The 25,284-nt window shown below is 47.9% G+C and overlaps 2 protein-coding genes across 16 annotated transcripts in view; one reads left to right on the top strand and one right to left on the bottom strand.

Annotated features, from left to right (window-relative positions):
- The window catches only part of LOC138763574 (uncharacterized), a 138,887-nt gene extending 115,604 nt beyond the window's left edge, over window positions 1–23,283 (bottom strand). For 12 of the 13 annotated variants that reach the window (XR_011357664.1, XR_011357666.1, XR_011357665.1 and 9 more), the window contains exons 1-2: window positions 23,167–23,283; window positions 5,256–5,714 (exon numbers count right to left, since the gene is read on the bottom strand). Coding sequence is in view for 10 of the 13 variants with exons in the window: in XM_069937943.1 (XP_069794044.1) it covers window positions 5,256–5,592 (337 nt within the window). In the remaining 3 variants the exon portion in view is untranslated. Of the gene's footprint in view, window positions 1–5,255; window positions 5,715–18,313; window positions 18,407–23,166 lie in introns of those variants that run through there. The other variant, XM_069937944.1, reaches the window with a different exon arrangement.
- The window catches only part of gpsm2 (G protein signaling modulator 2), a 118,116-nt gene continuing 115,938 nt past the window's right edge, over window positions 23,107–25,284 (top strand). The window contains exons 1-2 of one of the 3 annotated variants that reach the window (XM_069937969.1): window positions 23,107–23,496; window positions 23,638–23,817. The gene's annotated coding sequence lies outside the window, so the exon portion shown is untranslated. The remainder of the gene's footprint in view (window positions 23,497–23,637; window positions 23,818–25,284) is intronic. The other 2 variants (XM_069937965.1, XM_069937967.1) reach the window with 2 other exon arrangements.

The raw sequence follows: 25,284 nt of genomic DNA, 5'->3' as shown, positions 1-25,284 counted from the left end.
GTACACCACAGAGATCAGTGTTGGAGCTTTATTGTTTTTATACATGTATATATAAATACATATACACACATACACAGTAGGGTTCACATATTATATATACACACACACACATACATATATATATACACACACACACACACACACATATACACACACACACACATATACACACACACACATATACACACACACACATATACACACACACACATATACACACACACACATATACACACACACACATATACACACACACACACATATATATATATAAATATATTATATATATATATATATATATATCTTCTTTGGCTTGGCTTCACGGACGAAGATTTATGGAGGGGGTAAAAAGTCCACGTCAGCTGCAGGCTCGTTTGTGGCTGACAAGTCCGATGCGGGACAGGCAGACACGATTGCAGTGGTTGCAAGGGAAAATTGGTTGGTTGGGGTTGGGTGTTGGGTTTTTCCTCCTTTGCCTTTTGTCAGTGAGGTGGGCTCTGCGGTCTTCTTCAAAGGAGGTTGCTGCCCGCCAAACTGTGAGGCGCCAAGATGCACGGTTTGAGGCGTTATCAGCCCACTGGCGGTGGTCAATGTGGCAGGCACCAAGAGATTTCTTTAGGCAGTCCTTGTACCTTTTCTTTGGTGCACCTCTGTCACGGTGGCCAGTGGAGAGCTCGCCATATAACACGATCTTGGGAAGGCGATGGTCCTCCATTCTGGAGACGTGACCCATCCAGCGCAGCTGGATCTTCAGCAGCGTGGACTCGATGCTGTCGACCTCTGCCATCTCGAGTACTTCGACGTTAGGGGTGTAAGCGCTCCAATGGATGTTGAGGATGGAGCGGAGACAACGCTGGTGGAAGCGTTCTAGGAGCCGTAGGTGATGCCGGTAGAGGACCCATGATTTGGAGCCGAACAGGAGTGTGGGTATGACAACAGCTCTGTATACGCTTATCTTTGTGAGGTTTTTCAGTTGGTTGTTTTTCCAGACTCTTTTGTGTAGTCTTCCAAAGGCGCTATTTGCCTTGGCGAGTCTGTTGTCTATCTCATTGTCGATCCTTGCATCTGATGAAATGGTGCAGCCGAGATAGGTAAACTGGTTGACCGTTTTGAGTTTTGTGTGCCCGATGGAGATGTGGGGGGGCTGGTAGTCATGGTGGGGAGCTGGCTGATGGAGGACCTCAGTTTTCTTCAGGCTGACTTCCAGGCCAAACATTTTGGCAGTTTCCGCAAAGCAGGACGTCAAGCGCTGAAGAGCTGGCTCTGAATGGGCAACTAAAGCGGCATCATCTGCAAAGAGTAGTTCACGGACAAGTTTCTCTTGTGTCTTGGTGTGAGCTTGCAGGCGCCTCAGATTGAAGAGACTGCCATCCGTGCGGTACCGGATGTAAACAGCGTTTTCATTGTTGGGGTCTTTCATTGCTTGGTTCAGCATCATGCTGAAGAAGATTGAAAAGAGGGTTGGTGCGAGAACACAGCCTTGCTTCACACCATTGTTAATGGAGAAGGGTTCAGAGAGCTCATTGCTGTATCTGACCCGACCTTGTTGGTTTTCGTGCAGTTGGATAATCATGTTGAGGAACTTTGGGGGACATCCGATGCGCTCTAGTATTTGCCAAAGCCCTTTCCTGCTCACGGTGTCGAAGGCTTTGGTGAGGTCAACAAAGGTGATGTAGAGTCCTTTGTTTTGTTCTCTGCACTTTTCTTGGAGCTGTCTGAGGGCAAAGACCATGTCAGTAGTTCCTCTGTTTGCGCGAAAGCCGCACTGTGATTCTGGGAGAATATTCTTGGCGACACTAGGTATTATTCTATTTAGTAGAATCCTAGCGAAGATTTTGCCTGCAATGGAGAGCAACGTGATTCCCCTGTAGTTTGAGCAGTCTGATTTCTTATCTTTGTTTTTGTACAGGGTGATGATGGTGGCATCACGAAGATCCTGAGGCAGTTTACCTTGGTCCCAACAAAGCTTGAAAAACTCATGCAGTTGGCGACTTCAGGGGTTTCTACGAGGCTCTAAAGGCTGTGTACGGCCCCTCACCCCAAGTCCAAAGCCCGCTGCGCAGCTCAGTCGGCAAAGTCCTCCTCAGCGACAAGATCTCCATCCTCAACCGATGGTCAGAACACTTCCAATCTCTTTTCAGTGCCAACCGCTCAGTCCAAGATTCCGCCCTGCTCCAGCTCCCTAAACAGCCCCTAAGGCTAGAGCTGGATGAGGTTCCCACCCTGGATGAGACATATAAGGCAATCGAACAACTGAAAAGTGGCAAAGCAGCAGGTATGGATGGAATCCCCCCAGAAGTCTGGAAGGCTGGTGGCAAAACTCTGCATGCCAATATATATATATATATACACACACACATATATATACACACACACACATATATATACACACACACACATATATACACACACACACACATATATACACACACACACATATATACACACACACACACATATATACACACACACACATATATACACACACACACATATATACACACACACACATATATACACACACACACATATATACACACACACATATATATACACACACACATATATATACACACACACACATATATATACACACACACACATATATATACACACACACACACACACACACACACACACATATATATATACACACACATATACATACACACACATACAGGTATATGATATATATCATACACACACATATATATAACATACAATAAAATAAGACAATATACATATATTTCAAAACAGACTTGGACAGAAATAATAACTGTCGTGATTAGAATATTTGTAGAAAACTCAAAAATTGGCAGAGTTGTCAATAGTGAGGAAGGTTATCAAAGGATACAGATCAGTTGAAAATATGGTGGAGAAATGACAGATAAAATGCAATCTGGACACTTTTGGAGGTCAAATGTAAAAGTACAGTAAATGGTAGGACGCTTTGGAACACTGATGTACAAAGGGATCTTGGGTGTAAATCCATAGTTTACTGAAAGTAGAAGAATACAACATACATGCCTTTAATTGTCAGGGCATTGAGTACAAAAATTGCGAAGTCTTATTTCAGGTGTATACAATTTTGGTTAGGTCACATTAGGAATGTTATGTGCAGTTCTAGTTATGCATTACAGGAGTGGTGTGGAGACTTTGGATCTAGTGCATAACAGGTTAATTAAGATGTTGCTTGGACTGGTGTGCATTAGTTATTAGGAGAGGTTAATAAAACTTAGATGGTTTCTCTGGAGTGTCAGACATTGATGGATGATTGGATAAAGGTAAATAAAAATATGAAAGACAGACAGGTAAGATAGTTTCTTCCCACCGCCCCCCACCCCAAAAAAAAGAGGAAATATCAAATACTAGAGTGCATAGCTTCAAGGTGAGATGGGGAAAGTTTAAAGATTTAGAAGGCTTCTTAAAAAAAAATTGAGAGATTGGTAGATGTCTGGAATGGGTTGTCAGAAGAAAAGGTTGATGTATACGAAAGCAATGGTTAAGAGGCATTTAGTAATTGTAACTTGATCACATCGTGCACAATTACAAATTAACAAATGATTTTTTTTAAAAATCACAATTCTTGTTCTCATCTTCAAGTCATTGTTTGAGCTCTGGGGAAGAAAGAATAAAAGATGAAGCAGAATTAAAAAGTTCTTTCACATGTTTGATAGCATTTAGTTATGTTTCAGTCAGTGTGTCAGTTCAGATTTTATGTAGGAACCAGGAAAATAGCTACAATGATGAAAAGTGAATGTTTTGCATGTTTTGATTTGTAATAAATTACATCTTGGCCAATTTTACAGAACAATTAAAATGTGTATTATTGTGCACTACTGTGAAAGGATTTTTTAAAAAGATAGTCCTACTCACTTGGTAACCATTGTATAATTTGTGATACCAAAGGAGATAAAACTTGAGGGCGGCATGGTTGACATAGCAGTTAACGCACTGCCTTGACTGTGCCAGCGATTGGGACCGGCCAGGGTTCAAATACCACACTGTTTGTAAGCAGCTTATACTTTCTCCCTATGTCTGTGTGAGTTTTCTCCAGGGGCTTCTGTTTCCTCCCATTGTTCAAAAACATATCGGGGGTGCAGATAATGGGGTGTAAATTGGGTGGCATGGACTCGTGGGCCGAAATGGCCTGTTACCATATTGTATGTTTAAATTTTTAAACTATAATATCCTCTCAATATTTTCTGAGAGCATCAGCCTTGATGTTGCCAGAGGGCAGTGAAATGGAAATTCTGATTCTAAAGGGGAACACAACAAAGTTTACATCTGGAATGTATTCCTTACTTCAGTTGGGCACTCCTAAGCAGGAGGTATATAAATCAACACAAAGATGGGAACCAGACTTGAATATTAGTATTGATGATAAGAAATGGTCTGATTTATGTCAGGACTCCATGATCAATACAATTAATCTAAGATATAGATTGGTGCAATATAATTTTTTTTGCATCAGGTATATCTTACCCCACAAAAATTACATAAATTAAATTCTAATATATTAGATATACATTTTAGATGTGGTGAAAAAATGGGAACCTTTTTTTACATTCCATCTGGTCGTGGAAAATGTAAGTATTTTATTAGAACAAATTATTAGGAAACAATTACCACAAAGTCCAGAATTTTTTTCTCCTAGGAAATGCTGTGGTCATAAGATCCAAAATGAAGCTGGTCAAGTATCAATTAGAATTTCTTAAAATTGCTTTGGTGGTGGCCAGGAAGTCTATTGCATTTACTTGCAAGTCTTATTCCCCTCTGAATCTAGCCTGATGGAATGCAGAAATGCATAGTTGTTTTCCCTTGGAGAAAATTACTTACAACTTAATAAAGAAGTATAATGTTTTTGCAGGTATGGAAGCCATATTTGCAGAATGCAGGGATGAATATTTAGGGACACTTATTCTCTTCCTGAGTTCTATTTCCCGGTTCTTTCCCCTATTTAAGATCTAGTTAAGAAAATTAATCAGATCCTCTGAACTGGATACCAGATCCCGACAGTTCTTTCTCTATTTTTCTTTCTCTCTGATCCATCTTTTTTCAATCTTTCTTTACTTTGGAGGTTTTTTTTAGGGGGGGTGGGATTGTTTGGAGATATGGACAAATTGTATCATTGACTTTTTTTTCATTTCAATTTATGTATATAAGTAATGGTTATTTCTTAATGCATGTTGTCCACAAAATTAAAATATTTATTTTCTGAGAGAAAAGTGAAAAATATAGTCACATTTACAAACCTGCTGTAATGTTAAAACTGACATCTTCTGACGATGATGACTGTGAGAGGCAGATGGTATAGGAATCACATATATCATTAAAATTCAAGTTGAAATTATCATCCACATTGGAAAATATCTCATGATCAAAGGATTTCTCGCATAGTAAAGAATTGTTAGTTCCTTGTTTGATCCATTCATCTTCTGTGATGCCAAGTGATTTTTGAAAATTACCGCAGTGGTTCTCAACATAGCTGATAAACTGATAATCATCCATTTTCTCTAAAAGGTCTTCACTGTTTTCATTATCCATTTCACCTGGAGTATTGAGGTTTCTATCTGTTTCAAAGTATTCCATTTTTCTAAATTAACAAATTATAATGCTGGCTATGTATTGGTGCTGTTCCGGTATATAACATCTTAAAATAATTTTTCCTCCATTTGGTAAAATCTGATACTGTACTCCAGAACTTGAATAATCTATGCAAGAAAAAAAATAGGAGCAACAGGTCTGAAATACAAGTCTTAAACATGAAAAACATAACTCAATATTCAATCAGAAACTATGCACTTAATACAAAAGTAGAAAGTAGGTAAAGTATATCAATATAATGTGGTTGTGCCATGTACTAAAATAATTTAATTCAGCATTTAATAGCTGTCTGGCATTTTTATCATCCTATCTATTTCAGAAATGTATATAAAGTGCATTTGCTCCACAATATTTCTTTACTGCCATTAAACTAAAAATAACTATTGTATTTAAAAGAAAAATAAATGAGCCAAAATAAATTCATAGAGAAAATAGTAAAACTGCATTTAAAATTGCATTATTGGTTCAAAAGATGCCACCTTACAGCGACTCTGTGTGCAGCTCTGATGGTAATTATCAAATATTGCTTGGCAGAACTACTAAAACTCAAACCCAGAACATAAAATCAAACTCACCCAATAATAAGGATGTCCTAAGATCACTGGCAGATCTCAGAATCTGTTGGGCCGCAGGACCTTTAAATAGACAGCACTCAAGCAAGTACAACATCACGGGAGTTTTAAACAGCCAGCAATCAGGCCATTTACACTTCATAGGAGTCGTAAACAGCAGATGCTCAATACATTTAAACATTGCGGGTGATTTAAAAGAGACAGCGGATGGACCACTTAAACACCACAGGAACTACCAGCAGCAGACGTACGGGCCAGGTAAAGAAGACCCGACCACTTAGACGCAGAGGGGGGCTACAGGTCAAATCGAAATGCCAGCCCCTGAGGCTTCCATTCCTTACCATCCTCCTGGCCAATGTACAAACCTGGGAGAACAAATTTGATGAACCCTAAGCCAAACTTCAACATCAACGAATCATCAAGGAGTGCTGCGTGATATGCTTTACAGAAACATGGCTAAATGCAGACATTCCAGACAGGGCACTGCAGCCCAAGGGCTACACCATCTATTGCAGTGACTAAACACAAGTGTCTGGATGAACAAGGGGAGGTGGTGCTTGTGTTATCATCAATTCATCGTGGTGCACAGACGTGACGGTCACGTCCCAGTCCTGCTCCCCTGACGTGTAACATCTGGCAATCAAGTGTTGCCCATTCTACCTGCCGAGAAAGTTCACCACCATCATCCTGGTCGCAGTGTACATTCCACCCCAGGCTAACATCAGGCTGGCACTGGAGAAACTATGCATTGCGATAAACAGCCATGAGTCACCACATCCTGATGCCTTCCTGATCATTGTAGGGGACTTCAATCAGGCCAACCTGAAGAAGTCTCTGACAAACTACCACCAAGATGTCACATGTGTGACCAGAGGTACCAACACCCTCGACCACTGCTACACCACCATGAAGAATGCACACCAAACCATACCACAACTGTACTTTGACGTCAAATCACCTGGCTGTACTTATACTCCTGGCGTAAAAGGAGAGACTGAGGACCACAGTAGCAGTAGTGAAGGCAGAGAAAGTATAGCCAAGGGAGTCAGAGGAGCATCTACTGGACTGCTTTGAATCAGTGGACTGGAACATTCGGAAACTCATCCACAGACAGGTGTCACAGACTTCAAGATGTGCGTCGATGAGTGTGTACCCATGTGCACATTCCGGGTCTTCTCCAACCAGAAGCCCTGGATCAATCAGAAAATTCACAATCTGCTGAGGGCAAGAACAAGGGTGTTTATGGCTGGGAATTTGGATCATTAAAAGAAGTTCAAGTATGATCTACAGAAGGCTATCTCTGAAGCAAAGTGGCAATTCCGGAGATAGCCAGAGACAGATACATGCCAGCTATGGGAGGGAGTGCAAGCCATTACAGCCTACAAAGCGAAGGTGAACCCCATAGATGGGTGTGATGCTTCATTACCCAATGAGCTGAACAACTATGCCCACTTTGAGAAGAACCAAACAGTGGCTACTAGAATCCCTGCAAAGGCTGAGGACCCTGTGATATCTGTGTCTGAGGGTGACATTAGAACATCATTCAAGAGGGTGAACCCTTGCCAGAGTGTTCACATTTTCCACTTCTCATTGCTGCAGTCAAAGGTTTCCACCTGTTTCAAAAGGTACCCAAGAAGAGTAGTGTGAGCTGCGTCCATGTCTACCAGCCAGTTGCACTAACTTCTAATGAAATGCTTTGAGAGGCTATGGCCAGAATTAACACTTACCCAAGCAAAGATATGACCCACTGCAATTCACCTATCGTCACAATCGCTCCACAGCAGATGCAATGTCACTGGTTCTCCACTCAGCTCTGGATCACCTCGAAAACAGCAATTCATACATACGGCTGCTCTTCATCGACTACAGTTTGGCCTTCAGTGCCATTATTCCCTCAATGCTGGTCAAGAAGCTATGAACTCTAGGCCTCTGTAACCCCCTCTGCAATTGGATCCTTGACTTTCTCATTGGAAGGCCACAGTCAGTACGAATTGGAAACAATGTCATCTCACTGATTTTCAACATAGGTACTCCCCAAGTTATGTGCTTAGCCCACTGTTCTACTCGTTATACACCCATTATGTGTGGCCGGGCACAATTCCAATGCTATCTACAAATTTCCCGATGACACCACAGTTGTGGACAGAATCACAAAAAGCAATGTGGAAGTGTACAGGAGGGAGATAGATCAGCTTGTTGAATGATATAACGACAACAATCTTGCACTCAACATTAGCAAAACCAAGGAGATGATTGTGAACTTCAGAAGGAAGTCAGGGGAACGGAACACAACCCAGCCCTCATCGAGGGCTCAGTAGTGCAGAAGGTCAAGAACTTCAAATTCCTGGGCGTTAACATCTCTGATGATCTGTCTGGGAGCCTCCAATGTTGATGGAACCAGTGACTTTTCCCCCAAGGTGTCTGAGGAGATTTGGTATGTCACTGAAAACTCCTGGAAACAGGCGTGCCATGGAGAGCCCTCTGGCTGGTTGCATCACTGCCTGGTATGGAGGCACCAACTCTCAGGACAAGAATAAACTCCAGAGGGTTGTTAACTCAGCCTGCAATATCACAGGCATCAGACCTCACTCTATCGAGGATATGTACATGAGGCAGTGTTTTAAAAAATCCTCAAAGACTCCCACCACCCAAGCCACTCTTCTTTCACTGCTATCATTGAGAAAAAGGTACAGGAGCCTAACTATCAGCACTCAACGGCACAAGGATAGCATCTTCCCCACTGCAATCAGATTCCTGAATAATCAATGAACCAAAAATACTGCCTTACTTTACTATAAATAAAAAAAAATTAAAATAGTGTGTGTAACGTCATAAGATGGTGACAATAGGAATGTTTGCTCTATGACGCTGCTGCAAAACAACGAATTTCATGACACTAAGTTCCGATTCTGCAGTATAGAGGGCGAGGTTTAATCATCAATGGAATTTAAAGCCTTTTAGAAACAAAATGGAGATTTCACCAAAGACCACAGACTTATTTGCACTAGCCACATAAATATTGTAGTTACAAGAGAAGGTCCAACGCAGTTAATATGTAGAATCATTTTTTCCATCTGCATTGCGATGGTACACTCTCCACTTGCTTGGATGTTATCAACTTTAATCATACCCAAAAACATCAATGACGTCTCGGCTATGGCAACATACCAGAATGGCACCATTTTCTACCTTGAAATATTTACTTCCTCCTCGATTGGTGCAATGTGGCTACAATAGGTTTCATCTACTAGATGCACTACAGGAACACACAAATAATTCTTTAATATTACTTCCTAAATTAATGATTACAAAGAAACTTGGATGTCAGCTCCATACAAGAATACCATTATCAACCACTTGCTTCGAGTTATTCATCTTTTAAAATTTGGAAGTATATTAGGGGTTCCAGGACTTGGAACTGGTTACATACATAGCTCAAATAATCTGCTGGAGCAGATTGATTGTCGCTTTAGATTCCAGCAATTGCAATGCCTATGTGTCTAAAGCATATTGCTCTAAATCTATTCAGTGACCACCCGTCTTCCTTCGCCTTCTTAATGGAAAAAAATTTAAAAATCTTCACTCACTTCCACACTATTGAACCTCAGAGGCTGAGACTTAACACTTGTCTTTGCAATTAGATCTTGACCAAAAGATCAGAGCCAGTCCAGATTGGCGGCAAAATCTTGTCTCCTCTCACTGTGCACTGGTACATCTCAGTGCTCAGCTCACTCGTGTTCACGTTGCTGCCAGATTCAGTTCAATCAGGATCATGACATTTGCAGATTATGATAGTAAGTTGGCGTCAATGGCAACAATGAGTCAGCTTACAGAGAGAAGCAAGAACAACCCGAGTCTCAACGTGGACAAGGAAATGACTGTGGACTTCAGGAAGTCAAAGGTCAACCATTCCCCCATTACAGATCAATTGTTCCATTGTGAAGAGAGTGAAGAGTATAAAGTTCCTTGGTGTTCATATAAAGACGACCTATCCTGGACCCACACCACCACCTTATTAGTCAGGAAGGTGCAGCAGTGCGTATCCTTCCTAAGGAGGGTGAGGAAGGCAAAGCTGCCGCTGCCCATCTGGACATTTTACAAGAGAACAACAGAGTATCCTGTCTAACTGTATCATTGTGTGGTATGGCAGCTGAAAATCATTGAACTAGAAGTCAATAAAGAGATCATCAAAGCAGCCGAGAAGATCACTGGAGTCTCCCTTTCCTCTATTTATGGCATTTACCAGGAGCATTATTGAAATTGGGATCAAAGAATCAATGAGGATGTTCCCTATCCAGCACACAGTATATTTGACCTACTCATTAAGAAGGAGTTACAAGAGCATCAAAATTAGGATTGCCATGCTTGGAAATAACTTTTTCCTGTAGGCTGTGAAATTGATGAACGGTATCCTATCACTAAGAAAATCATTCCAAAATATATATCTATAGGCCAACATGGCCTGTTTCCGCTCCGTAAGTGGTTATATCCTTCTGCAGATATATATAATTATTATGTTCTATGTATTGTGTATGCATTGTGGTCCATAGAAACATTTTGTTTAGTCATATATGTACAGTCAAATGATTATAAACGAATGAAAAATTTATTTTCAATATTTGAACATGCTGGAAACCTAAAATTAAAAAAAAAATGCTAGAAACACTCAGCAGTCAGGCATCATCTGTGGAAAAATAAAGTTAATATATCAAATCAAAGATCCTTCACTAGACTTGGGGAAAAGAAAAAGCAAATTGTGGAAGTTGAGGGCAGACAAAGGGAATTAGGCCAAAGACAACTTTGTAATAGAGACAAGTTTAAGAAGGCAACTTCTATGCTTCAATCATCTGCAATATTGCTCAGTTTCTCTTTCTCCATCAGTGTAGCGGTAGTCTGATCTGTTGGGTACAAACTCCAGTCCTGCATGTCAGACTTCAGGTCTTTTACCTGTACTCATCTCATTGCCTTTGTTCTATTTCTCCCTCTTTAATTGCAACTTATCTCCAACCTACCAGAGCTATTCCTCTTGCCCTTCATATCCTTCAAACATTTTCCATGTTTTTCTTCTTTCCCAGTTCTGATGAAGTGTTTTGACTTAAAATACCAATTTGGTTTCTTTCCACAGATGCAGCCTGACTTGCAGAATGATTCCAACGTTTTATTTTTAAATTTCATATCATCCATGTGCTGAATGAACTGGTTCATTCAGGACATGGGGGAAAAAGGTGAAAATTGTGATCCTTGTATCCATTATCCCTGTATCTGTCTTTATGAACTTTGCAAATATTTTACAATAAACCTCCTCTCATTCTTTTATTCACAATAATTGATACACCTACAACTTCTATAGTATGTAACAATAAACCAAAGGCAGGTATTAGAATCATAATCTTACACCAGCAAAGGAGATGCTTGCTGAATAATCTGATCCTGCAATTGTTTTTGAATCTTCAAAGCAAATAATAGAAACTATGGCAACATACCAGAATGGCACCATTTTGTTATATCACATTAAAATATTGATAAGATTGGGTAACTAATTGTCTTGTATGACTTGATGTTACATTATTTATTTGTTCTTCAAAGGATTGTTGATCACTGGCATGTGATTTTAAATGCCTAAAGTTCCATATTTGTCTGCTGTTTTCAATCTCTTAAGACCCTGTAGGTTTTACATGTAGAGACTGCTGGATATGATGGTTAAAAAATTAAAACAGAATAATTTTAATAAAGATTTTGTAAGAAGGACTGGGAATAAACATTATTTTCTTGTAATACAACTTGCAATATCCTCATGAAATTTTACTCCAAATGATCTAGTTGTTCTTTCATATTTAAGATGAACAAAGGAAAATAGTACTTCAATAATTATATTATCTTGCTGATCATGTTGATAACAAAAACAACATTACTTCTACCTTAAGAGCCAACATTTTTTATTTATACAGAAATTTATTTAAAAGCAAAAAAATCTCTTGCATATTTATGTCTGTGTTTTGTGGTGAATAGAGTAAGATAATATGGTTGTGTTTTCAAAGTTGTCACCAGCCATTCATATTTTTTATATCTATATCTATATATAAATGCATGGCAGAAAATACCGATAATGTTTAAGTAAACATAATCATCAAGTTATCAATCTTGCTTTGTTAACTAAACACAATGGAACTTTAGCATTTCAATTCCAATGGTTTTAGTTTTGCTCCAAGGGCTCAACTCAGTTGATGAATGAAAAATTGTTTTGCTTTGTTTGTAAGAAGAGAATTACAATATATTCACATTGTTTGCTAAGTGTTTGCATTTTCAGCTATTAGGGGCTACTTTTTGTTTTCAAATGAAATAAATATATCCATCGTCTCCTAAATAAACTCCTTCCTCCAATTGTGAAATGTCAGATCATGTGTCAATATGACACAATACCAAGGGACAAGGTGTGGATTGAAGGATTGATTATTCAAAAAGTAGGACAATAAACTGAAATAAAACTGGAAAGTAGGATACTGTCCTAAGAAAAAGATGGGTTAGATTTTACAGCATGATCAATAATCTGGCTTGGCAGATGCATGCACCTTCCAGGAACTTTGCTTCTGACTATTCCTGTGCCCAACATTCTTTCTCTTTGGCTTGGCTTTGCGGACGAAGATTTATGGAGGGGTAAATGTCCACGTCAGCTGCAGGCTCGTTTGTGGCTGACAAGTCCGATGCAGGACAGGCAGACACGGTTGCAGTGGTTGCAAGGGAAAATTGGTTGGTTGGGGTTGGGTGTTGGGTTTTTCCTCCTTTGTCTTTTGTCAGTGAGGTGGGCTCTGCGGTCTTCTTCAAGGGAGGTTGCTGCCCGCCGAACTGTGAGGCGCCAAGATGCACGATTTGAGGTGAGATCAGCCCACTGGCGGTGGTCAATGGGGCAGGCACCAAGAGATTTCTTTAGGCAGTCCTTGTACCTCTTCTTTGGTGCACCTCTGTCACGGTGGCCAGTGGAGAGCTCTCCATAGAACACGATCTTGGGAAGGCGATGGTCCTCCATTCTGGAGACGTGACCTACCCAGCGCAGTTGGATCTTCAGCAGCGTGGATTCGATGCTGTCGGCCTCTGCCATCTCGACTACTTCGATGTTAGGGATGAAGTCGCTCCAATGAATGTTGAGGATGGAGCGGAGACAACGCTGGTGGAAGCGTTCTAGGAGCCGTAGGTGATGCCGGTAGAGGACCCATGATTCGGAGCCGAACACAGCAATAGTCAGAAGCAAAGTCCAAAGTATTTTTTGACAGAGGTAGGGAAAACAAGATTTACTTTTATGACCTGCCTCTCTCTTCTTCCCTCACCCCCACAATATCTCCCTCACAATTTTTCAGCACGCTGCCTGTAGTTTCCATGTAAAGGATTACTTTGCACATTATTTATTACAGAATATTTTTTCTCTCCATATTGCACAATTTGTTTACATTTCTCTCTTTTTTTCTTGAGTATAGTTTATAGTTACTAATAAGTAGAAATTCTGCCTGGCTTTCAGGATTTTTTGTGATGTCATGTACTGTATGCACTCTGACAATCAATTTGAGTTTCAGTTTTTGAACTTTGATTTCAAAATGCTTGTCCTAATAATCTTTGGATGTTCTGAAAATCCTTGCCTCCACATCTCCCATTTAATTTTTTAAATATAAATTTAGACATACAACACTGAAACAGGTCCTTTCAGCCCACAAGTCTGTGATGCCCAATTACACCCAATTGACCTACACCCTGGGTCATTGAGAAGGGTGGGAGGAAAAGCAGAGCCCTGAGGGAAAACCCGTGCAGACAATGGGAGAACGTAAAAACTCCTTACAGACAGTGCGGGACTTTAACTCCAGTCCTGATCGCTGTAACAGCATTGTGCTAACCTCTACGCTAATTGTGCTGTCTATCAGGTAACATTTTCCAGATTTTGCAAAACACAAATGTGCTGAAGAAACTCAACAGGTCACACAGCATCCACTGGAAGTAAGGTGTAACCAACATATTAGGCCAGGGCCCTTTGTCAGGTATAAATAAAAGCAGACAGCCATCTGAATAAAAAGGTTGGGGAGGGCAGAGGAGGAGAGACCAGGGAAAAAGGAGTATAGAGAAGTACTGACTATCAGGTAAGAGGTAATAGATGAATACAGCTGGGATGGCAGAAGAGAAAACCTGAGAAATTATGAGGGACAGGTGTGATAGTACAGATCTATCACCAATGTAAATTGTGTATATAGTTACAGTATCTAGTCTGTGCTTACAGCGATTGGCTGAGAGCTTAGCCACGCCTACTGTCTGGGCCTTAAAGGGTTGTGTCCCTAGCCAGGTCAGATCATTCCGAACTGGTCGGCCACCTGTGAAGAGCTCCTGTCTTTTGCTAATAAAAGCCTTGGTTTGGATCAACAAGTCTTTGATTCTTTCAACGAGCTCTACAACAGGGTAGCTCTTTGAAAGGAGAGGGAAGGGGTGAGGAGCTGGAGGAGATAGGGAAAGAATGAGACTCAAGAGAGGGGATGAACAGAAATTGGAAGTCATTTTTAAGGATGGAGAATGCCCAGATGGAACACAAGATGTTGTTCCTCCAATTTGCTGGTAGCCTCGGTTTGGCAGTGCATGACAGACAGGTAAGTGTGGGAATAGTATCTGAAACTGAAATGGTAAGCCACTGGGAGGACTTTGCTATTGCAGTGAAGGTGCTCAATGAAACAATTTTCCAGTTTGTGTCCAGACTCTCCAATGTAGAAGAGGACACATCAGGAGCGCCAGATGCAATAAATGACCCTGCAGGTTCACAAATTATGTTTTGTTTCATTAGAAGGACTGTTTGATGCCTCGAATGGTGGTAAGGGAGGAGGTGTAGGCATAAGTGTATTTTTTCTTGTGGTCACAGATGTAGGCACCGAAGGACTGATCCATGGGAAAGGATGAATGGACAAGGAAGTCCCAAGGGAGTAGTCCTGTGGAAAGCGAGGAGGGCAAGGGAATATGTGTTTAGTAATGGAATCACATTGTAGGTGGCAGAAATTGTGGAAGATAATGTGTTGGATAAGGAGACTGGTGACATGATGAATGAGGACAAGAAGAATCTGTCCTTGTTTCATTTTGGGGTGGAAGGGGCCAGGGCAGATGTGCGGGAAATAGAGGAGATGTGGGTGAGGGCTGAGTTGATGGCAGCAGAGGGGAAGCCACATTTTTTTGAAGGAGGTCATCTCAGGTGTTTTGGAATGGAAAACTTCATTCTGGGAGCAGATGGGACAGAGATGGAGGAATTGAGAGAAAGGAATATAATCCTTACATGAGGCTGAATTGAAGAGTAGTTGAAGTAACTGTGGGAGTCATGTTTATAGTGTCTGTAGATCGTTTGTCTCTTGAGATGGAGACGGAGAGATCGAGAGAGAGGAGAATGTTGTCAGAGATAGGCAAAGTGAATTTGTGGACTACAGCCAAACTATGAACAGGTTTACACAACTAGATGCTTATTCCCCTGCCTCGTATCTCAGACATGATAAACCAGATTGCACAATACAAAATATATTCCACAATTGATCTGAAATCAGCTTATCATCAGTCCCTATTCACAAAGATGAAAGGCAGTTAACCATTTTTGAGGCAGATGGCATACTTTTTCAGTTTAGAGTTCCTTTTGGAGTTACCAACGGTGTATCCATTTTCCACAGAGAGATGGATAAGCTAGTAGACGCTCATAACTTGCAAGCCACCTACTATTATCTGGACAATGTCACTATATGTGGCAAGGACTTAAATTATCACAATCAGAACTTACAAAAATTCCTCCAGGTGGCCAAGCATCTGCACTTAACCTTTAACAATGACAAGTGTGTATACTGCACTAAACGCCTGGCTATACTAGGCTACGTAGTGAGTAAAGGGGAGAATGAGAACCAGAGTGAATAGACCACTCATGGATCTACCCCCAACTGCGGCACAAGTCATTCAAGGGTTGCCTGGGGTTTTTCTCCTATTACACTCATTGGGTGCCCAATTACACAGATAAAGTGCGACCACTGTTTAAAACTACTAGTTTTCCCAGTCTGAAGAAGCCTCCATGCTTTTGAAAACATCAAACACGATATAGCCAAGGTGACAATGTCAGCTACTGATGAAGATTTATGATTCCAAATGGAATCTGATGTGTCAGATTGGGCCTTGGCAGCTATGCTAAATCAAGCTGGTAGACCTGTGGCCTTTTTCTCTCAGACATTACACGGACCAGAGATCAGGCAATCCTCTATCGAAAAGGAAGTGTGAGCTATTGTAGAATCCATTCGCTATTGGAGACTTTTAGCCAGAAGGAAATTTACTTTGCTGACTCATCAAAAATCTGTTGTCTGCATGTTCAACACTAAACTGAAGAGCAAGATTAAAAATGATAAGATCATGTGTTTCCACTTATGATTACAATATACTCTACCTCCCTGGAAAATTCAATGACCCACCGGAGGCGCTTTCTCGCATGGCCTGTACAATGCAGCAGCGAGACCGTTTTAAATGCTTTCACGATGAATTATGTAACCCAGAGGTCACTAGATTTTATCATTATGTGAAGTACCTCAATTTGCCGTACTCACTAGAAGACATCAAGAAACTGACTAACAGGTGCCCTGTCTATACGGAGTGTAAACCATGTTATTACCAACCTTACACTTCCACATTGATTAAGGCGTCTTGACCATTTGAACACCTCAGTGTAGATTTTAAAGGACCACTACCCTCAAATAGTAAGAATTCCCACTTCCTTAACATCATTGATAAATTCTCTTGTTTTCCCTTCGCTATACCATAAATATCTTGATATGATTTTTAGTATTTTTGGTTATCTTAACTTCATTCATAGTGACAGAGGCAGTTTTCATGAGTTCTGAACTTAGACAATACCTTCTTGATAGGGGGATAGCTACTAGTCATATTACAAGCTATAACGCATGGGGTAATGGTCAAGTGGAATGCAGTAACGGTGCAATCTGGAAAGCTATCACTTTTGCGCTAAAATCGAAAGGTCTCCCCACCAGCCACTGGAAAGTCGTGCTGCCAGAAGCATTAAACTCTATCCGTACACGGCTTTGTCTACCAATGAGACTCCTCACCAACGTCTTTTGTTTTCCTTAGAAAATCGAAACCTGGATCGACCTTGCCGACTTGGCTATCTGAGCCCGGAGAAGTTTTATTAAGAAAACATGTTAGATCCAGCAAAGCTTGTAGAGCGTGTTCAACTGCTTCATGCTAATCCGCAGTACACTCATGTTATTTTTCCTGATGGAAGACACTGTTTCCCCTAGGGATATAGCCTTGCCTGGTCTACAGCCTGCTACCTCTTTCACTGTCCTGACTTCTTCTCCACCCTCCCCATCACGAGAAACACTCAAGGAACCATACCCTCTTCATGGGCATGTTTCCTCGCACTCTCCCCTCTATTCCACACCTGGCGATAGAAGAGATAAGACTCCTCCATCTGCCCCCTTTCGAAGATCAACATGAATCTCAAAGCCTCCTCAGAGGCTCGGTTATGACCATTTTTAATTTTCATAATCACAGTGAGTGGAGTCACCCTGTATTATCTCAGACTTGCAGCTTTTTTTTTCTTTCTGCTGCATGTTCTCATTAATTCGGTTTGTAACTCTTGATCTTCTGTGTTTTTTAAATTAAAATTGGTCATTTTTTTGTGTGTGGGGGGGGTTAATGTGATGATGTAATCCGGGGCATATTATTCTGACTGCTTGCTATTGGCTATGGCTGTAGAGATACTCCACTCTACTGGTATAACAGATGGAGATGCTTTCCCACTGGCCAGTTTAATGGTGGTTATAGTCTGTTAATATAACACTTGTCTGGTCCATGTCTATGGCATATCAAACGATGTTTGAAATGGAACTGAAATATGTGCACAAGAACGTCCATGACATGCCACACAACCGAAGATCTAAGAGAATTTTGAAAACTGGCAGGTATCAAACAACTTGACATTTTGTTGAATGCAATGATGCTTCGCAACATTAGCCAAAAGATGTAACTACCTCAACATTTCTGCTCCCAGTCACTTAACCAGTGACGGAAGCGAGTCTGAAGCAGAAGTTGTAAAGTAAGCACAAACTTAAATAACTTGATGCTTTTACAGCCCTTACCTCGATGCGTGCTATTTGCAAGTCCTCTCCTCTATGAAGGGGGTCCTTTCCCCGGCCAGGGGGAGGGTCCTTTCCCCGGCCAGGGGGAGGGTCCTTTCCCCGGCCAGGGGGAGGGTCCTTTCCCCGGCCAGGGGGAGGGTCCTTTCCCCGGCCAGGGGGAGGGTCCTTTCCCCGGCCAGGGGGAGGGTCCTTTCCCCGGCCAGGGGGAGGGTCCTTTCCCCGGCCAGGGGGAGGGTCCTTTCCCCGGCCAGGGGGAGGGTCCTTTCCCCGGCCAGGGGGAGGGTCCTTTCCCCGGCCAGGGGGAGGGTCCTTTCCCCGGCCAGGGGGAGGGTCCTTTCCCCGGCCAGGGGGAGGGTCCTTTCCCCGGCCAGGGGGAGGGTCCTTTCCCCGGCCAGGGGGAGGGTCCTTTCCCCGGCCAGGGGGAGGGTCCTTTCCCCGGCCAGGGGGAGGGTCCTTTCCCCGGCCAGGGGGAGGGTCCTTTCCCCGGCCAGGGGGAGGGTCCTTTCCCCGGCCAGGGGGAGGGTCCTTTCCCCGGCCAGGGGGAGGGTCCTTTCCCCGGCCAGGGGGAGGGTCCTTTCCCCGGCCAGGGGGAGGGTCCTTTCCCCGGCCAGGGGGAGGGTCCTTTCCCCGGCCAGGGGGAGGGTCCTTTCCCCGGCCAGGGGGAGGGTCCTTTCCCCGGCCAGGGGGAGGGTCCTTTCCCCGGCCAGGGGGAGGGTCCTTTCCCCGGCCAGGGGGAGGGTCCTTTCCCCGGCCAGGGGGAGGGTCCTTTCCCCGGCCAGGGGGAGGGTCCTTTCCCCGGCCAGGGGGAGGGTCCTTTCCCCGGCCAGGGGGAGGGTCCTTTCCCCGGCCAGGGGGAGGGTCCTTTCCCCGGCCAGGGGGAGGGTCCTTTCCCCGGCCAGGGGGAGGGTCCTTTCCCCGGCCAGGGGGAGGGTCCTTTCCCCGGCCAGGGGGAGGGTCCTTTCCCCGGCCAGGGGGAGGGTCCTTTCCCCGGCCAGGGGGAGGGTCCTTTCCCCGGCCAGGGGGAGGGTCCTTTCCCCGGCCAGGGGGAGGGTCCTTTCCCCGGCCAGGGGGAGGGTCCTTTCCCCGGCCAGGGGGAGGGTCCTTTCCCCGGCCAGGGGGAGGGTCCTTTCCCCGGCCAGGGGGAGGGTCCTTTCCCCGGCCAGGGGGAGGGTCCTTTCCCCGGCCAGGGGGAGGGTCCTTTCCCCGGCCAGGGGGAGGGTCCTTTCCCCGGCCAGGGGGAGGGTCCTTTCCCCGGCCAGGGGGAGGGTCCTTTCCCCGGCCAGGGGGAGGGTCCTTTCCCCGGCCAGGGGGAGGGTCCTTTCCCCGGCCAGGGGGAGGGTCCTTTCCCCGGCCAGGGGGAGGGTCCTTTCCCCGGCCAGGGGGAGGGTCCTTTCCCCGGCCAGGGGGAGGGTCCTTTCCCCGGCCAGGGGGAGGGTCCTTTCCCCGGCCAGGGGGAGGGTCCTTTCCCCGGCCAGGGGGAGGGTCCTTTCCCCGGCCAGGGGGAGGGTCCTTTCCCCGGCCAGGGGGAGGGTCCTTTCCCCGGCCGGGGGAGGGTCCTTTCCCCGGCCGGGGGAGGGTCCTTTCCCCGGCCGGGGGAGGGTCCTTTCCCCGGCCGGGGGAGGGTCCTTTCCCCGGCCGGGGGAGGGTCCTTTCCCCGGCCGGGGGAGGGTCCTTTCCCCGGCCGGGGGAGGGTCCTTTCCCCGGCCGGGGGAGGGTCCTTTCCCCGGCCAGGGGGAGGGTCCTTTCCCCGGCCAGGGGGAGGGTCCTTTCCCCGGCCAGGGGGAGGGTCCTTTCCCCGGCCAGGGGGAGGGTCCTTTCCCCGGCCAGGGGGAGGGTCCTTTCCCCGGCCAGGGGGAGGGTCCTTTCCCCGGCCAGGGGGAGGGTCCTTTCCCCGGCCAGGGGGAGGGTCCTTTCCCCGGCCAGGGGGAGGGTCCTTTCCCCGGCCAGGGGGAGGGTCCTTTCCCCGGCCAGGGGGAGGGTCCTTTCCCCGGCCAGGGGGAGGGTCCTTTCCCCGGCCAGGGGGAGGGTCCTTTCCCCGGCCAGGGGGAGGGTCCTTTCCCCGGCCAGGGGGAGGGTCCTTTCCCCGGCCAGGGGGAGGGTCCTTTCCCCGGCCAGGGGGAGGGTCCTTTCCCCGGCCAGGGGGAGGGTCCTTTCCCCGGCCAGGGGGAGGGTCCTTTCCCCGGCCAGGGGGAGGGTCCTTTCCCCGGCCAGGGGGAGGGTCCTTTCCCCGGCCAGGGGGAGGGTCCTTTCCCCGGCCAGGGGGAGGGTCCTTTCCCCGGCCAGGGGGAGGGTCCTTTCCCCGGCCAGGGGGAGGGTCCTTTCCCCGGCCAGGGGGAGGGTCCTTTCCCCGGCCAGGGGGAGGGTCCTTTCCCCGGCCAGGGGGAGGGTCCTTTCCCCGGCCAGGGGGAGGGTCCTTTCCCCGGCCAGGGGGAGGGTCCTTTCCCCGGCCAGGGGGAGGGTCCTTTCCCCGGCCAGGGGGAGGGTCCTTTCCCCGGCCAGGGGGAGGGTCCCTTCCCCGGCCAGGGGGAGGGTCCCTTCCCCGGCCAGGGGGAGGGTCCCTTCCCCGGCCAGGGGGAGGGTCCCTTCCCCGGCCAGGGGGAGGGTCCCTTCCCCGGCCAGGGGGAGGGTCCCTTCCCCGGCCAGGGGGGTGGGTCCCTTCCCCGGCCAGGGGGGTGGGTCCCTTCCCCGGCCAGGGGGGGGGTCCCTTCCCCGGCCAGGGGGTGGGGTCCCTTCCCCGGCCAGGGGGGGGGGTCCCTTCCCCGGCCAGGGGGGGGGGTCCCTTCCCCGGCCAGGGGGGGGGGTCCCTTCCCCGGCCAGGGGGGGGGTCCCTTCCCCGGCCAGGGGGGGGGGTCCCTTCCCCGGCGAGAGGGGGGGGGTCCCTTCCCCGGCGAGAGGGGGGGGGTCCCTTCCCCGGCGAGAGGGGGGGGGGTCCCTTCCCCGGCGAGAGGGGGGGGGTCCCTTCCCCGGCGAGAGGGGGGGGGGGTCCCTTCCCCGGCGAGGGGGGGGCAGGGGAAGTATCCCCGGCGAGGGGGGGGCAGGGGAAGTATCCCCGGCGAGGGGGGGGCAGGGGAAGTATCCCCGGCGAGGGGGGGGCAGGGGAAGTATCCCCGGCGAGGGGGGGGCAGGGGAAGTATCCCCGGCGAGGGGGGGGCAGGGGAAGTATCCCCGGCGAGGGGGGGGCAGGGGAAGTATCCCCGGCGAGGGGGGGGCAGGGGAAGTATCCCCGGCGAGGGGGGGGGCAGGGGAAGTATCCCCGGCGAGGGGGGGGCAGGGGAAGTATCCCCGGCGAGGGGGGGGCAGGGGAAGTATCCCCGGCGAGGGGGGGGCAGGGGAAGTATCCCCGGCGAGGGGGGGGCAGGGGAAGTATCCCCGGCGAGGGGGGGGCAGGGGAAGTATCCCCGGCGAGGGGGGGGCAGGGGAAGTATCCCCGGCGAGGGGGGGGCAGGGGAAGTATCCCCGGCGAGGGGGGGGCAGGGGAAGTATCCCCGGCGAGGGGGGGGCAGGGGAAGTATCCCCGGCGAGGGGGGGGCAGGGGAAGTATCCCCGGCGAGGGGGGGGCAGGGGAAGTATCCCCGGCGAGGGGGGGGCAGGGGAAGTATCCCCGGCGAGGGGGGGGCAGGGGAAGTATCCCCGGCGAGGGGGGGGCAGGGGAAGTATCCCCGGCGAGGGGGGGGCAGGGGAAGTATCCCCGGCGAGGGGGGGGCAGGGGAAGTATCCCCGGCGAGGGGGGGGCAGGGGAAGTATCCCCGGCGAGGGGGGGGCAGGGGAAGTATCCCCGGCGAGGGGGGGGCAGGGGAAGTATCCCCGGCGAGGGGGGGGCAGGGGAAGTATCCCCGGCGAGGGGGGGGCAGGGGAAGTATCCCCGGCGAGGGGGGGGCAGGGGAAGTATCCCCGGCGAGGGGGGGGCAGGGGAAGTATCCCCGGCGAGGGGGGGGGCAGGGGAAGTATCCCCGGCGAGGGGGGGGCAGGGGAAGTATCCCCGGCGAGGGGGGGGGCAGGGGAAGTATCCCCGGCGAGGGGGGGGGCAGGGGAAGTATCCCCGGCGAGGGGGGGGGCAGGGGAAGTATCCCCGGCGAGGGGGGGGGCAGGGGAAGTATCCCCGGCGAGGGGGGGGGCAGGGGAAGTATCCCCGGCGAGGGGGGGGCAGGGGAAGTATCCCCGGCGAGGGGGGGGCAGGGGAAGTATCCCCGGCGAGGGGGGGGCAGGGGAAGTATCCCCGGCGAGGGGGGGGCAGGGGAAGTATCCCCGGCGAGGGGGGGGCAGGGGAAGTATCCCCGGCGAGGGGGGGGCAGGGGAAGTATCCCCGGCGAGGGGGGGGCAGGGGAAGTATCCCCGGCGAGGGGGGGGCAGGGGAAGTATCCCCGGCGAGGGGGGGGCAGGGGAAGTATCCCCGGCGAGGGGGGGGCAGGGGAAGTATCCCCGGCGAGGGGGGGGCAGGGGAAGTATCCCCGGCGAGGGGGGGGGCAGGGGAAGTATCCCCGGCGAGGGGGGGGCAGGGGAAGTATCCCCGGCGAGGGGGGGGCAGGGGAAGTATCCCCGGCGAGGGGGGGGCAGGGGAAGTATCCCCGGCGAGGGGGGGGCAGGGGAAGTATCCCCGGCGAGGGGGGGGCAGGGGAAGTATCCCCGGCGAGGGGGGGGGCAGGGGAAGTATCCCCGGCGAGGGGGGGGCAGGGGAAGTATCCTCGGCGAGGGGGGGGGCAGGGGAAGTATCCCCGGCGAGGGGGGGGGCAGGGGAATTATCCCCGGCGAGGGGGGGGGCAGGGGAAGTATCCCCTCCTCGGTCCTCAGCGAGGCGAGTTTCCCCTCTTCTATCTTTCCTAAGCGAGCTATCCCCCGCATTGGTTAACACTCACAGAGCGCCCGTTGGTCCCGCGGCGCTCGAGCTCCCCGCGCCGACTGGGAGCATTTTCACTTGGGGACTGCCATTTGCGTCCAACCTCCAAAGCTTCGGCGGTTGCATCTAATTAGTCAAACGTGCGCTCCCATTGGCTCAAATTTGAATCTCGCTCTCGGACGAGGGCAGGCTTTAAGCGGTTGTCATGGGGACGAGGAAGCTGCTGCTCGGGCGGAAGAGTCTGGACAGGATATGTCTGGTGGAGGTTTGGCTGTTCTAGTGCAAATTTAATCGTGCTCCATCATAAAGGTGCGTTCGGTCCAAGTGAGGATCGACTCTCACTAAATTGGTAAGTTTGTTATTATTCATTTGCGTGAAGTTATTTTCGTTTAGGGCGTCGTCATTCACTTTGAAAAACCAAGCAAATGGATTGGCATTCTCATTTTCCCTGATTTTTGAAACCAATTCTAAAGTTTTGTTTCAATTTCAGACTAGCCTTATCCTTGAGGTCAAATGTGGAAGAAAAAAGGGCTCGAGTCTAGAAGTCTGAATAGCTATGAATGATCCAAAAGTTGCGATCAATTTTATTTTGCTTCAGATTTGCAGCGTATGGTTCTGAAAATGAATTAACCATCCGTAATTACGCGGCACGATGGCCCAGATTCTGCAGGTATTTTTTTGTCCAATCACCAGAACTTTCCAAAGTAACTAACATCAGCTTCAATGATTAACCAGAAACGTACGAGTTGCCGTGAGCTTCGCGCTGATCAACGAGCTGCTTTTTTATTACCTTACCATTTAGCAGCGGTGAAAATACTCCAAGATCATGCGCTGGATTGCAATTGGTGCATTCATTAAAATGAAGGGAGTAGTTGGCGGTAACTTGCCTAAGTCATGGTTAATTTAAATTTGCAAAAAGTGGGTAAATTTAAGTGTTTTGATTGCGGAGAACGTGGCCCTGCAGGCTTTCAACATAATTATTATTTTTTGTTGTTGTGGATGCGATTAGTCTTCCTGCACACCTACTCCTTTCCCTCCCCTTTCGTCCTGGATATGTTCTGAGTTTGTCAATCGTTCCTTCTGTCATCACTCAGCTGAAACCAACATGTCTTAATCTTTTTTAGACAAACTACACGGTAATAGGCCATTGGGTTCACAAGTCCCCCACCCCCCCCCCCCCCCCCAACCCGGTACGTTTCGAACGGTGGGAGAAACCGGAGCCTCCAGGGAAAACCCACGGGGAGAGCAAATAAACTCCTTGCAGACAGCATGGGATCTGAAGGCCGGTCCGATTGCTTGCGCCGTAAAGACGTTGCCCTAACCTTGCTGCCCTGCCAGATGTTTGATTGAAGATTGAAGGCAGATGTTCTCACAGTATAAGGGAGTCTGAGATGCAACCATGCATCGAGGTTATACGGAGTACCGTGGTGCATTGAGTTCTTAAAGGCACATTCATAGACGTTACTTATTTTTCAAGAGATGTGCTGGTCTCTTTAGGCTCAGCCAGTATTTAATGTCCTATTCCTCAAATAAATGATGAACCTGTGCAAGTAATTGGCTGTCCATTTACATTAATGTAACATTCAGATAATTATTTGTACACATTTAATAATGTGTTTTAGAAAATTACAAGTGTTCACAGTTATAAACTTACGCAAATGAAGATTTACTCAGTTTTTTTTAATTATCTGCTTCTGTGGGGTCCAGTCACTCAGTCAACTGCCGTCAACTCTGCACAGTCGCTAAAGGAGAAAAAGGCAGTTTTATTTAAAATCCCATGACTGCTGGGCCTGTGCCCAAGATGGTGGCACCTCTGATTGGCAGCAGCTACAAGGGATTGCAGACTCCAGGGGAGTGGAGGAATGGAGCAGGGCACCACAAAATGGGGACACCATCTACCATCTGAGAAGGAGAAGCAGAGGAGTTGACCACAGCTTTGGACCATTGAGGAGCCTTTGCGGCTGAAAGATCAATATATGTGGCGGGCAGCTGGTGACTTGAGGTCAAGAGCCTCCCGAGGCTCAGGGGACTCGCGCTGGGTTGCAGACTGTTGGGAGACTGGCTCCAAACTGGCTGAAGGGGTACAAGGTATCAAAACCGGGATGTGAGGGGATGCCGAAGGTGATGAAGGGTTTCT

The sequence above is a fragment of the Narcine bancroftii genome, chromosome 5 (genome assembly GCF_036971445.1).
Source record: "Narcine bancroftii isolate sNarBan1 chromosome 5, sNarBan1.hap1, whole genome shotgun sequence".
In the NCBI taxonomy this organism is placed as follows: Eukaryota; Metazoa; Chordata; class Chondrichthyes; order Torpediniformes; family Narcinidae; genus Narcine; species Narcine bancroftii.
Note: the sequence above shows the minus strand (reverse complement) of the source record. Positions and strands in the feature narration are given on the sequence as shown.